The sequence below is a fragment of the Corvus moneduloides genome, chromosome 3 (assembly GCF_009650955.1).
Source record: "Corvus moneduloides isolate bCorMon1 chromosome 3, bCorMon1.pri, whole genome shotgun sequence".
NCBI classification, from domain to species: Eukaryota; Metazoa; Chordata; class Aves; order Passeriformes; family Corvidae; genus Corvus; species Corvus moneduloides.
In genome coordinates, this window is record NC_045478.1 from 35580338 (window position 1) to 35593295 (window position 12958).

General features: G+C 44.3%; 1 protein-coding gene across 1 annotated transcript in view; it reads right to left on the reverse strand.

Annotated features, from left to right (window-relative positions):
- The window catches only part of ELOVL4 (ELOVL fatty acid elongase 4), a 36787-nt gene extending 31014 nt beyond the window's left edge, over positions 1-5773 (reverse strand). The window contains exon 1 of the mRNA XM_032104887.1: positions 5496-5773. Within this exon, the coding sequence (XP_031960778.1) occupies positions 5496-5595 (100 nt within the window). The 5' untranslated portion in view covers positions 5596-5773. The remainder of the gene's footprint in view (positions 1-5495) is intronic.
- Between the last annotated feature and the right edge of the window lie 7185 nt (positions 5774-12958).

Genomic DNA, 12958 nt, shown 5'->3' on the forward strand with positions numbered 1-12958 from the left:
TTGGAATGAATTTTCAAACATTCAGTTATGTTCTTGTAATTTTGTCTACACATTTCCTTTTCCTTCTGAAATATGGTGATGAGTGTTCAAACAGAAGTTCGTATTACATTCTTGCTGGTGCTCTTTGCCGTTTTTTTCTGTTTCATTTCTTTGCTGGAGCTGAGATTTGCAGATCATCCCTACAACTTCTCCTCCTTCATTTTAGGAAAGAGAAGTCTTCCACTCATAACTCTGCTCCTCATCCACAGAGTTCATTTTGCTTGGTGCTATTCCCTCATGATCAAGGTCTTGAAGCTTGGTGACCCAAGATCTCTAACCCTAACACTTCACTAATGTACTTTTCTGAATGATGTTTCCATTTAAAAAAATGCTTGGTATCTGTTTTGTTCTGATTATGTCTTTTGAGTTCTACAATCTGATAAAATCTCCTGATGATGAAATGGGGGTAGAATTTCCCTCAAACACCCAGCGAATTGCCTTCAATACCAATCATTATTTTTTTTCTTCACTAATAAAGTCCCTCCCTCCACTAACTGGCAATTAAATGTTAAATGAATCCAGTAAACTGGGATGCTCCTATTGCTCAGTTTGGTTGACAGCAGACTCATATGATCTAGGCTTTAACATTCTTTACTTCTGTAATCAATTTCTTCAAGTGATGCTTCTGCCAAAGGTTTTTTCTTTGTGTTTCTGCCTCAAGACAGCCAACCCAGTTACACAGCTTTTCCGTTTCTGGTGTGTTTCTACCTGTCTAATCCTTGTGTTTTATCTAGTCATGACCACAGACTGAAAAAACTGTTCCCTTGAGAAGAAAATTGTATCTGCAAGACAAGTATTGTGCCAAATCACCAAATCTGACGCTCAGCCAGACATCTGAAAGTTTAGGAACACATTCTGCTTTGTTTCTGTGAAACAGATTCCATGAGCCTTAATCTCACCCTTTGTTCTCTTTCCCCATCATCACCCTCTGAAGAACTTTCACTGGGAAAGTTCTTTCACTTGCCACCAGCTTTGGCACAAATCCTCAGCTACAAAGGACTCATCGCGCTCAGAGTGTTCTGCTAAGCACCCCAGTGAACTTCTCTCAAGCATAAACACTCAGCATAAACATTTGGTCATACTTGGGTTCTCCATGGGGGAAAGAACAAGGGAAGAAGAAACATGTTTTGTTCCAGTTCTGTTCCCTGTACTGAAAAAGAAAATGAACCTGAACTTCCTGGGCAATTTTAAATTAGTCCCAAGATCTCCTGGCAAAAGCATTTATGGCAATCGATGTTCTCAAGGAAGCTGCTCCACTGGTTCACGTTTTTAGGCAAGCAGCTGTAAGTTTCCCATCTTCTCCATCCTCACTGCCTTACACATCTGACGCAACTGATAAAAGCTACAATTGATGTTGCTCCCGAACAAGATGCTATGTAGAACACTACCCTACCACTAAAGTGAAAGTTTGCATCTCTCTCCTTTCCTACTGATGGAAAAAGTCTGTAATCTTATTAACTGCAACAGCTGTAAATAGTTGCTGTTCCAAAGCAGCCCCACATGGCCTGGGATGGCCCTGCCTCCTTTAAACTCTTGAGCTCCAAGATCAATCATTCTCACCCAAAGTCAGTAAATCCTTCCGTTTTTTAGCCCAGTACAATCAAATTAACTAGCTCCTCTAAACAAATCTTTTTGTACAGTGTTTCACAAATCTTTTCAAGCCACAGTCTCCTACTCCCCTTCTCCAACTGACAATGGTCTCTTCACCCACATTTTGAGATTTCCACACTCTTCTTTCCTGGATTATGTCCTGAGTTATTCATCTTAATAGTTCCCCTGGACTCAGACTGGAACCTCCCTTTAAGTCACTTGCTCAGTCATCTAATCATACCCTTAATCCTTCCTGGCAAATCTAACCCCAACCAGCTACTTGAGCTGAGAGAAAGAAGGAAGCCCTGCCCTAGCAATTACATGGAACTGGTCCCATGCCCTTACAGAAATAAGGGCATGGAATTCCTAGATCATATTTCCTGATAGTAACTGTTCCTCCGACCACCTTTTCTTTTTTTTCTCTTGATGAGCACTAAGAATGTGGTTTTGACTTTTCTATCTCTTCCTGAAGTTTATGGCTTCCTAACTTATGTCCTTTAGCCTTCTAGGTGAATATATGGTTGCAGTGGATTTTGGGCTTTCATGAAAGGAGTCTGAAAAGTAGTCAAGGGAGGAGAGAGAAAAAAAGGAGTTTTTCAACAAATGAACAAGCAAAAGCATTAAGCTAATGCTGAAAATGTATTTGATAACATATATGGGGAAAAAGTCACAGAAGACTGCTATTATTCCCAAATGCAAGTCTTAGAAAACCAAAACCACAAACAAACCAGCTTTACACAGCACGCTTAATGCTAAAAGAAATTGTAACATCAAAAAATCCATTTAGGCTCATTAAATACTTGGTCTTTTGGGGGTTTTTTTTGGTCTCAGAAAAGGTCAGTTGCTTTTTAAATAGCACAACGCAGAGAAGGAAAATGATCAAATCTTTAATGTGCAAAAATAACGCAGCACAAGACTCAGTGGGATGTTGTGGCACAGTTCTACACAAGTCTCATCACAGGAGTCCAAGGCAGCAGGAGAAAACACCCACTGGCAGGACAATCCTGCTGAATACAGAGAACAGGGCTAAAGACACACAGGTGTTCAATAAAAAATGGAAGTGGGAACTGGAGAGAATAAGTGTAGGAGTAGTAGTGGGAATAAAATTTCTTCACATTTTGTTGTGTAATTTTGCTGTGTAGTAGTGTTTCAGTATGATTTATTGTGTAATGCTATTGCATAGCATCATTTGTTGAGCAACTTTGCTGCGTGGTATAGTTTTTTATTTAATGATATTGAACATTAGGCAATGGTCTTGCATGCCATAATTTGTGTTTTCTGTTGAGCAACATCATTGTCATAGCTCTTAACACAAAAGTGAATTGCATGAATCCATAACAGCGCTGAATTCATGATTTTAACATACCATAGAATGATTTAGGTTGGAAGGGACCTTAAAGATCATCTAGCTCAAATCACCCTGCCATGGGCAGAGACACATTCCACTAGAATTTCAGAGCCCCCTCCAACCTGGCCTTGAACAAATCCACAAGTTCTCTGAGCAACCTGTTCCTGTGCCTCATCACATTTGCAGTAGAGAATTTTTTCCCAGTATCGAGTCTAAACCTACTCTCTTTCAGTCTGAAGCCATTACCTTGTCCTATCACTATATGCCCTTTTAGAAGGTCCCTCTCCCAGTCTCGTCTCACACCCCCTTTAGGTACTGGAAGGATGCTGTACGTTCACTCAGAGATGGCAAATGGAGACAATTACTTTTGTCTGAACAAAGAAACATGCAGAAAAGCAGCAAACTGAGCAGGTATTTTTGCAGAATTTAGGGCATTAAAAAATTATCTCACTAAACAGCCATACAGCATTGCCTCATGAATAACACTTTCTTATCCAGAGCTACCTTGTAACTACAATGTGAGATATTACATATTTCACCTATCCCTACCTGACTGTAAAAACCACAGGAGAACCCTGTTTCACACACTACTAGATATAAATAAGAACTGTAATGTGTTTTTCATGTCACTTAGGCTCTACCCAAAACTAGCCTTGCAGGGACCTGCTGTAATCCAGAATCTGAACAAGAAACTCTCCACAAAATAGGACTGATTACTTCCTTACAATGGAGTCCTGCTTTAACAGCAAGATTGCTGAAATTAAAGCAAAAATTAAAAATTTTCCATTAATAAGTCAGTAAGACTTACACATATTTTATGTGTAATATGGGCAATTTATGGGCAATAACAACGTCATCCTACTACTGCTTAACATTCTCCAAAGAAACAGAAGGAAAAAAGTTTGCTCTATGTGTAGTATCACTGTCAGTTACTTATTGTTACATTGTTTACATTTACTTGCTTTTTTTTCTTCCTTTTTTCCCCCGCTCTGACCATTTTTGCTTACAATAGACATAGTCATTTGATAGACTTAAATAACTTGTTTGAAGTTCAGGAAACATATCAGAACTTGAAGTATTTTTTTCAAAGAAATCAAGTAATCTAATAGGTTATCAACTTTGTACCCACATCTATTTTTATATCCATCTGAAAATGCTACTGATTGACTAGAATTGCATCTCTTTTATGCATTACCTGGCGGTCTATGAACAATTGTATGTTGCAAGAGTCAGAGAAAGAGAGCAAACACTGGTAGATTACAATGCAGTGCTGCTGCAAGCATTTTTATTTGCTCTCATATTCTGGCAGTTTTTAAAAGCAGAAGAGAAAAAGATGCACGCAGGCTCAAATTTTAAAATATTGCAAAACACAGAAGTTAAAGGAAGGCAAATTGTGAAAAAAAGTGAGCTCCTTCCATCTATAACATAAGATTAATTTATTATCTGACAGATGGCAGAAGGGAGGGGGGCGGAAAAGCAAAGACTGCTGATGCAGTGAGCTTCCCGTCTGCAATGAAGGCCCCACATTCCCACTTATCACACTGCCACGAAATACATCCACAGTTGCATGCAGTCCAGTTTTGCTCTATATGTTTCAAAAGAGCTAAATCTTATCGTTGTGTGAACAACGAAAAAAAGAAGAAAACATCCAGAGGAGCAAATGATCCTTCTGCCAGCTGCCCGTGGCTACTCACAATAGCAAGCAACTGTAAAAGCTGCGACTCCTTTCATTTGACACACGAGACGGAGCCATTCACGCTGACCAATAACACTTCCAGAGCTACCGGTCGCTGCAGCAAGATACCACCTCATTTGCTGTCCCAGCACTGAAAGCTGCTTTTCCACATTTCTCCATATTCCAAGACATTTACTCTTCCTTCAGCATCTGCCACATTGCAGTCGTGGGGTGCCAACACAGGAGTGGAGCATATTGAAAACGGAAAACAGCAGAACTGACCCAAACACATTTAATATAAAATGAAAAGCTGCTGCATTAGCGGTAACAACCATCGGCTCATTTCGTTTGCTGAACTCCGCGCGATGCCGACGCGGGGCTCCCACCTGCCGCAGAAGCCAGCGGCCGCCCGAGCTCCGGCACGGCTTACCGGAGGGCCCCGCTTACCTCCGACATCAGATTCCCGTATGACCACCCCAAGGCACGCCGCGGCGGCAGAGAACCGGAGGAACCACGGCCCTGGGAAGCGGATTTCGCTACGTCCACCCGCGGGCGCACAGGGGACGCGCTCACCTTGCCGCGGATCGGTGCCCCGGCCATCCCGGGCCGCTACGCGGGATTACGGCAGATAAACAAACACTGCACCGAGCGCACCCGGAGGGGCGAGGAGGGCAGGCGGGAGCGGGGGAGTCTGGCCCCCGCCGCGGCTCCGTCCCGGGGCGCCGGAGCGCGCTCCGCGTCTCCCGGGAGACGGAGCCATTTTGAGCCGCTGCGCATCAGTGGCAGCGGGCGGGGAGCACCGGGCACGGCGATGGCGGGGCCGGGGCCGCCTTGGCGCGTTACCTCGGATGCTCCAGGTCCAGCGGTAGAACTCGAGGGTGTCGTTCACCACGCTGGACACCAGGCCCATGGCGCTGGGGGGCTCGGCGGCGGCGGCACCCATGGTGAGCAGCAGCAGCAGCGGCGGAGCCGGCAGACCTGTCTCGGCGCGTGCGTCCGTGCCTCTGCGCCGGGGCTGCTGCTGCTGCTGCCCCTTCTACAGCCGGGGATGTGATTTAAATCTCTATCTCTCGGTGTCTTCCCTCCAGACTCCGCCTCGCTCCCGTCACCGGCTCCCGTGCCCCGCGGGCAGGGTGGAGGGCGCGGAGGCGGGGGGCGGCGCGGCGGCGGCCGCGGCTCCGCAGCTCGGTGCTCCGCGGCTCGGTGCTCCGCGGCTCGGTGCTCCCGGCTCGGTGCTCCGCGGCTCGGTGCTCCGCGGCTCGGTGCTCCCGGCTCGGTGCTCCGGGCTCGGTGCGCAGCGCCCGGCGCGGTGCGGGGCGGGGGCGTCACGTGGCCGCCGTCCCGCTGCCCGCCGGCGGCGCCCGCGGTGCGCGGCCCCACGGACCGGCCCGGCCGCGCAGGCGCCCCGCGGCCCCGGGCGGAGCAGGTGCGGACGGCGCGGGGACCCCGCTCCTCCTCCCTCGGAGGCCGTGCGGGGTGGCGAGGAGGCGCTTGTTATCTCAGTTTGGCTTTTTATTTTCAAATAGGTTTTTTGGGTTTTGTTTTTTTTTTTTTTTTACCAGAAAGGGGGGGAAATGAATACTTCAGCCAACTCCTATTTTCTTTCTTTCTTTTCTCTTTGTAGCAGTTTGGATTTTTCTTCTCTCTTCCCCTCCTGCTGCCCCTTGACAGACAGGCCGAGGGTCCGGCGTGAGCGGTGCTGGCGTTACCTCCATCTTTGCGTACCGAGATACCGGCTCTTGTTCTGCTTCCAGGAGCCTCCCCTAAAATCCCTTCTCCTCCCAGCACGGATAACACCAGCAACCGCAATGGGACCTCGCTACCTCCCTGCCCCACTGCCTGGTAGCACTTCCCCGACCAGCCTTCTCCAGGCATCACCCAGCTGCCCTTCGCACACCTCCCCTTATCTCCCGGACCAAAGTCTTTATGGTCTCTTCATTGAGCAGAGAGATTCAGCTGCCCGGAGTGTTGCCGGATGCTGCAGGAGAAGGAGCATCCATTCTGCGCCCTATGTTTCAGCCCCAGCAAACCTTTCTCTGTTTGGTGTGAGAGCACCAGCTGCTCCTCACGCCCCTTGCTTCTTATCTCCTCCTGGCCCGCTTGTCTGTCCCATGATCTTGCATAGTGCAGGTGGCTGCATGACACCTTCGGGAGCAAGGGGCAGGAGGGGACCTACTCCACCCAAGTTGCAGGCTTTCCTCCTAGCAGGCAGCAGATCAGATAGTATTTGCCTATCCCTCCTCCACTGCAGCAGCACTGCTGTCACTTGTCACTTGGTCTCGGTGTGCACAGCTCACACTCCTCCTCCTGGGTGAGTCACCCCCGGCTTAGCTCCCGCACTGCTCTGGCTGCTGCGATCCCAGCCCTATGGACAGGAGAGGCACACTGGCCATCACTAGTTACTCCACTGGAAGCAGAGTCACTGCACCAAAAACAGGTGGCTGGGAGTAGGGATCACCTACGCTGGGAAAAGGAAGAGGAGCTATGTCAACACCTGGAGGCCTCGATGTACAGGGAAGTCCAGCTTATCCCAGTGCTGCCTGAAAGTTGGAGCGAAGCAAGGTTATTGCATGTGGATGTATGGACAGCTGCTACTTCTCTCATGTGAGAAGAGTCGATCAAAATTCTGCATGAATTACACTGACTTGACACCTTATTTTGATGGTGCTGATCATGGCAGAAGGTCTGGTGAGAGCTCTGAAATGGATCTGTCACTGGGTAGGGCAAGGTGTACACCAACCTGCTTCTCAAGTTGCAGGCAGTGTAGTGTTAGCTGTGGTTCCTGTGCCTCCAATAGGTGAAACCGCTGGAGTGTATTGCTGGACATTTAGAATCTGGAATATGTGGTTAGCATTGTCTAAAGCACAGCTTCAGAACTTTTTGTAGCATTATCATTTAAATCAAAAGGAAACCAGGAGATTGAGTCATAATCCTCAAATTGGTATGTGGCCATTTGCGTTGGCCACATGCTTGAAACAGAATGGGCTACTGAGTGAATCAACATGAAAAAGTTTTGCACCCTGTTGGGCAAGATGTGGACTCAAGAGAATGCCACCAACACAAGGAGTGAAGATCCACAGTCTACCAAAGAACAAAAAAGGAACAAGACATATTAGCAACATGAATACATAGTTGTGTTAATATTACAGCCCAGATATGCTTACTTCTTTATTTGAATGACTGTTTATTCTGCAGAAGTATTTTTTGCACAACTGACACCAATTATTATTGTTTATAAAATATTTATATCATTCAATTTACTGTTTCATCTATTTCCAATTAGGTAACTTCTCTCAATGTCAATTAAATCCTTTATATTAGCAATATGATTGTATACAGATAATTTTACAGAGCAATTAAGGCTTGAGAGGAGCTGCAGCTGAGTTGCAGAGCTTGGACAACAGGGAGAAGATGAACTATCTAACCAGAGTAACTTCCTCTGTGCTTTGAGATTGCTTTTAAAAAATGTGCTGAAATGTATGACTAACTATTTTCATTAGTTTAACTTCCAGCCTGCAAATATGTGGATGTGCTTTTAAGATTAGGTCTTTGTCTGGGGCTTTCAAACATGTCCCAGCTAGTTCCCTACATTTGTGCACCCAGCAGGATATGCTGGCTTAAGAATGCTGAGACCATGTCTTCTACTTAAGAGAGTGGAAGGAGGAAGGCATCCAAAGGCGCAGTATCAAAGCATCCTCCAAGGAAATCTACAGCATGGTAGTCAGAATAAGATAATTTTTCAATATCATTAGTTAGCTAGTGTTGTCATCTTCTATTTGGTGATCTATATGTTCCTAAAACCTGGACATCTCAGATGGGCAAATTTCTGCCAGGAAAAGGCAGATTTGTGGCAGCTGATCCCAGAGGAACACACACATGAATCCCAGCTGTGCTCTGGCCATTTGGCTCCAGGGTGCTTCTGCTGGCAGCAGGCAATTGTGTGCTTTGGGAAGGCTGCAGAAGGTAACAGGAAGTTGTGGGACAGGTGGCTCTAGGAACGTCTCCTCCTGGTTCCCATTCCAGACACAAACCATTTGTATTTCTTCCAGATATTTTTATAAAAAAACCCCAATGATATCTCATTTCAGAACTGCTTCAAGCCATTTTCTGCTTCTTCATGAAACAAATAAACAGCGATAGAAATGTTACAAATTCCCGATGACCAGTGCCTTTAGTAATGCTTGTAAAAACGCATTTATTCATTAATTCCAGTGAAGTATATGCTATCATAATGATTGATGAATCAGCAAATGCTTCTGCACTAGTTGAAAGTATTCCCACTCAGGTTTTGCTTCAGGTTAGCAATGAAATTGCTGTAAGGACAAAATGTAATGCAGGTATGTTTGGTAATATTTGTGTAGTAGGAAGAAAGCAATCAGAGCTTTGTATGTTGCCACCAGTGATCCCTCCAGACTCAACAAATGACAAAATCAGCAGTAAAAGAATTCTGCCTTGCTACAAAGAGAATCACCACAACCAGGAACTTACCTGGTGGGAAAGCATAAAATTGCTTGATCAACACATTTGACAGATCTGAATGTTACATGACGTGGTAAGGGACAACCTATTCACTTACCAGTAAAGAAGGCATATAAGTATTATATATGTTGAACATGACCAAATTTAAATGTTGAAAATACCTTTAAAAATGTGTTTTGACTACTTTAACTATTAAGTTCTCATTTTTTTTCATTTGATTCCATCCATGTCTTAGGAGGGAAAATGATTAAATAAATTAGCACTTTAATTTGCAGTGCATGGGACTTTCTTGCACAGCCTGTCCAATTGATACGCTCCTTGCATTAAAGCTTTTGAGCTGATATGCCTTATAAAGACTGCCAGCTGAACCAAAAGAAGCTCATTTGATCTCTGAATCAACAAATACAGGCTCAAGTGTATTCATATGGAATAGTACAAATGCTATCTGCTTCAATAGAGAGGCTGATTTAAGACAGCTTTATACTATACAAGCTTAAAAGAAGCTGTTTTCATACAACCATAACTTTTAAAAACAATAACATTAAAACCAGCAATGTGTCTTTCAGCGCTAATTAATTTTTTTTGTTTATTACGTAACATACTGTTAACTCCATAATTTGAGGTGGGGTAACTCTGCACACAGGGATTACACAGCTTTTGCACAGAGAGTCTTCCATAGGATCTGAAACAGATCCCACTCTTTGTCTTCTAAACCATCTGCTAGATGCCATCTGTCTTTTCATACATTCAACTGCATCAAAATGACTTTTTCCAGACCAAATATATTGGTGTGATGCATCAGAAAGTATCCAGAGATGTTAATTCTCAGTGCAGGCTTTGGCCAAAACTTACCTTTGATGAAAGTTGCCGCAAGGTTCCACCTCACTGTTGTCACTAGCACTGAATTGGATTTCTCATATGTGTCAGCTTCATGTTTTGAACATGAACCATTTTTGCTGTGGCTCTATCTGAAATATGAGAATTAAAGTATGTTTAATATCCTGGTTTAAATGGTCAAGGGCCAGATCAAACATTCCCAGTGAAGTAAATGCAAGTTGTGTTTCCACAGGACCCTCTATACATATTGAGATTTCTTCTTCATCTTTCTGCATAAAAATTTGTTGCTAAGAAGAAGATGAGGGAAGTGGTGGACAGGTTTCTCCCAAGCCATATCAGACTTTACTCTCAAGTAAATATAACTGTGGTTTGACTCAGGATCATTACATTTACAGAGTCTTTTCTAAACTGTAGAACTAACCCCATTTACTGCAGTCTGGGCAGAGACTGGAAGTGTTGGCCTGCAGTGTTGGGTTGCATTCAGCTTAAACTGCTGCTGTTTAGTAGTGGTTCAGAAGAGGAGCCATTAGTCCAGTGTTTCCCAGCGCCATTCTGAGAGATTAATCTATAATTGGTTCCCATGTGGGAGATGTCACTAACCATGATAATGTGTATATCCAGTATATGAGATGTGTTGTATACCCAGCAGGTCCACATATGTTCATAGTTTTACCTGCATACCAGCTTACTTTTGAAAATCAGTGTTCAACAGACACGAGGATGATAAAAACCTGTATATATACTATCTCGCTCTGCCTTAATGATACTTTTCTTACATGGTTTCTCATACTTTTACACAGCTAAGATTTTTATCTGCAGCGATATCTGTCACAGCATCTATCATTTGTGAGGTGTGGCAAGCACGCTTTTGCAATGAGGGCTTCATATGTGTACATGCTGGAGAAGGACGATGCTAAACTATGGGCTGATGTTTTGAGGGCGCTGTGTCGAAATGACAGCAACATGTATAGTCAGATCTGCAGCAAGTCACTAACTACCAAATCCAGCCTTTTCCATAGGTGTGTGTCACTGCTACTGCACCCACTTCACTGGGTGTGTCAGCCTCCTGAAGGCGTGTAGCTGTTTGTAGGGATGATCTTGCACCTTTGCTTCTGCGCTGGTAATGGCCTGAAATGTAGGGCACAGTCCCCTGCAGAAGCCGCTTATAGCAATGCAGTCAGGTGGAAGGGCGTTGGTTGTGCAAACTGGGTGCCACCGTGCTGTCTCCAGCTGTAGCTGTGTGAGATGGGTGGTAACAATGGTGCTGCCCATACCCTTTATCTGTGTGGTGTGTGGAGGACAAAATTGTGGTGAAGGAGTTGCATAAAGGCTGTGTCAGCCCATGGGCCTCTGAACTGGTGTGACCTGGCGCACACTCTGCCTTTCACTGTGCCAGGGGAATATGCTGTGGATCTACATGCTCTGCAGGACAGCCTGAGTGCCAGTCCTCATTATAGGTGTGTTGTCTTATCCTCAGAAAATCATGTGAAAGTATTTGCCACAGGCTTACACATTTTACAAACAGTAGGTTAGCCATATAGCCCTACTGAGATAATCTGGCATTATTAACTTCATCTTATATATGGTGAAACCAAACCTAGAGAAAAGTCATGCCAGTTACAGCCCTTTGGAATGGAATAGAGCAGAAGTTTTTGGCATGTCCCTTAAGCTAGCTGTGTCTTGGCCTCTCACTGGTATAAACCCATGGTTCACTGGTCTTTTCAGGCATGGGCATGAGCTGCAGGACATTACTTGGAAAGAACCTGAAGATCCACCAGGTAGTTGTAGGCAAGACAGACACATATGAAACATAACGCTTCCTATGCTGGATAGTGAAATTCCAAATTTCTTACTAAACATAGGATAACTTTTGCTCTAAGTTTTCGTGCAGCGACTACTGTAAATCTTTTAGTTGTTAGGGTTCACAGTAGAAAATTTTGTAGTAGTTGTGTGTATGCGTGTGTCTAACAGAATAGTGTTTTAAGAGGAAAAGCAAGAGCAGAAAAAGATCATAGAACATATGAATATTCAGTTGTTGAAATCAGAAATACAGTCATTACCTTGTAAAGGGCCTTGAAATCATCTTCTACCACATCCTGTTCACACTCAGCCCAAGTTGTCATGCATCCATCTGTCCTGCCTGGGGATAGGCAGGGAAATCCCCAGGGAAGGCTGCTGTGCAGGCATACTGTGCTTCCTACTGGGATTTGCATTGCGCATTACAGGGTGCTATGGCACTGGGCTTGGTGTTAACCTCTGAGCCCTCCATTCTTAGTGCAAGAGGCAATTAACACTCAGGAAGATTTTGCCAGGATTACAAAGCTTTGGTGGGAATGAAGTCATCTGTCCCCAAGGTAAGAGTCACAGCTCTACGTGGCAGATAAATGGACTCCAGAAAGGGAAGCTGACACCTTAAACTGTTGTGTTTTTTAAAAGACAATTATTGCCTATGAGAAGGTGCACAAAAACCCCACATTTTATCTGTGTGCACATTTTATGAACTCTGCATCTACCCACAAACCTTTATTCTGCCTCAAGTCTTGTCTCAAAATATTAGGTCTTATCTATGTAATGGAGCAGGATGCTTAAAACCAAAACCTGGGAAGCCTGACGTTGGAAGAGAATCTATCTGCTAGAGACAATATTATAGTATGTCCAAATGACATACTTTATACAATGTCCAATACTGCAATAATTGCCAAAAAATCACAAGTAGTGAGAGGCTCATGGACACAAAAGGATAGCTCTGTATCTGAATTATTTCAAGAATTAATGAATCAGTGCTTGGAACAGATCTTGTGTAAATGAACGGACTGCGCTGAATTCAGTAGAGTCTTTACGGACACCAATTTTATGTTGTTTACAGCAGAAACACCAACAGAAATAGACTACTTGCCTTTTCATTGAGAAAGTGGCCAATGTGAGGAAGGCCAAGGATGCTGCATTATAAGAGTACAATAAAATATTTCTAGTAATATATTCTGAGGATC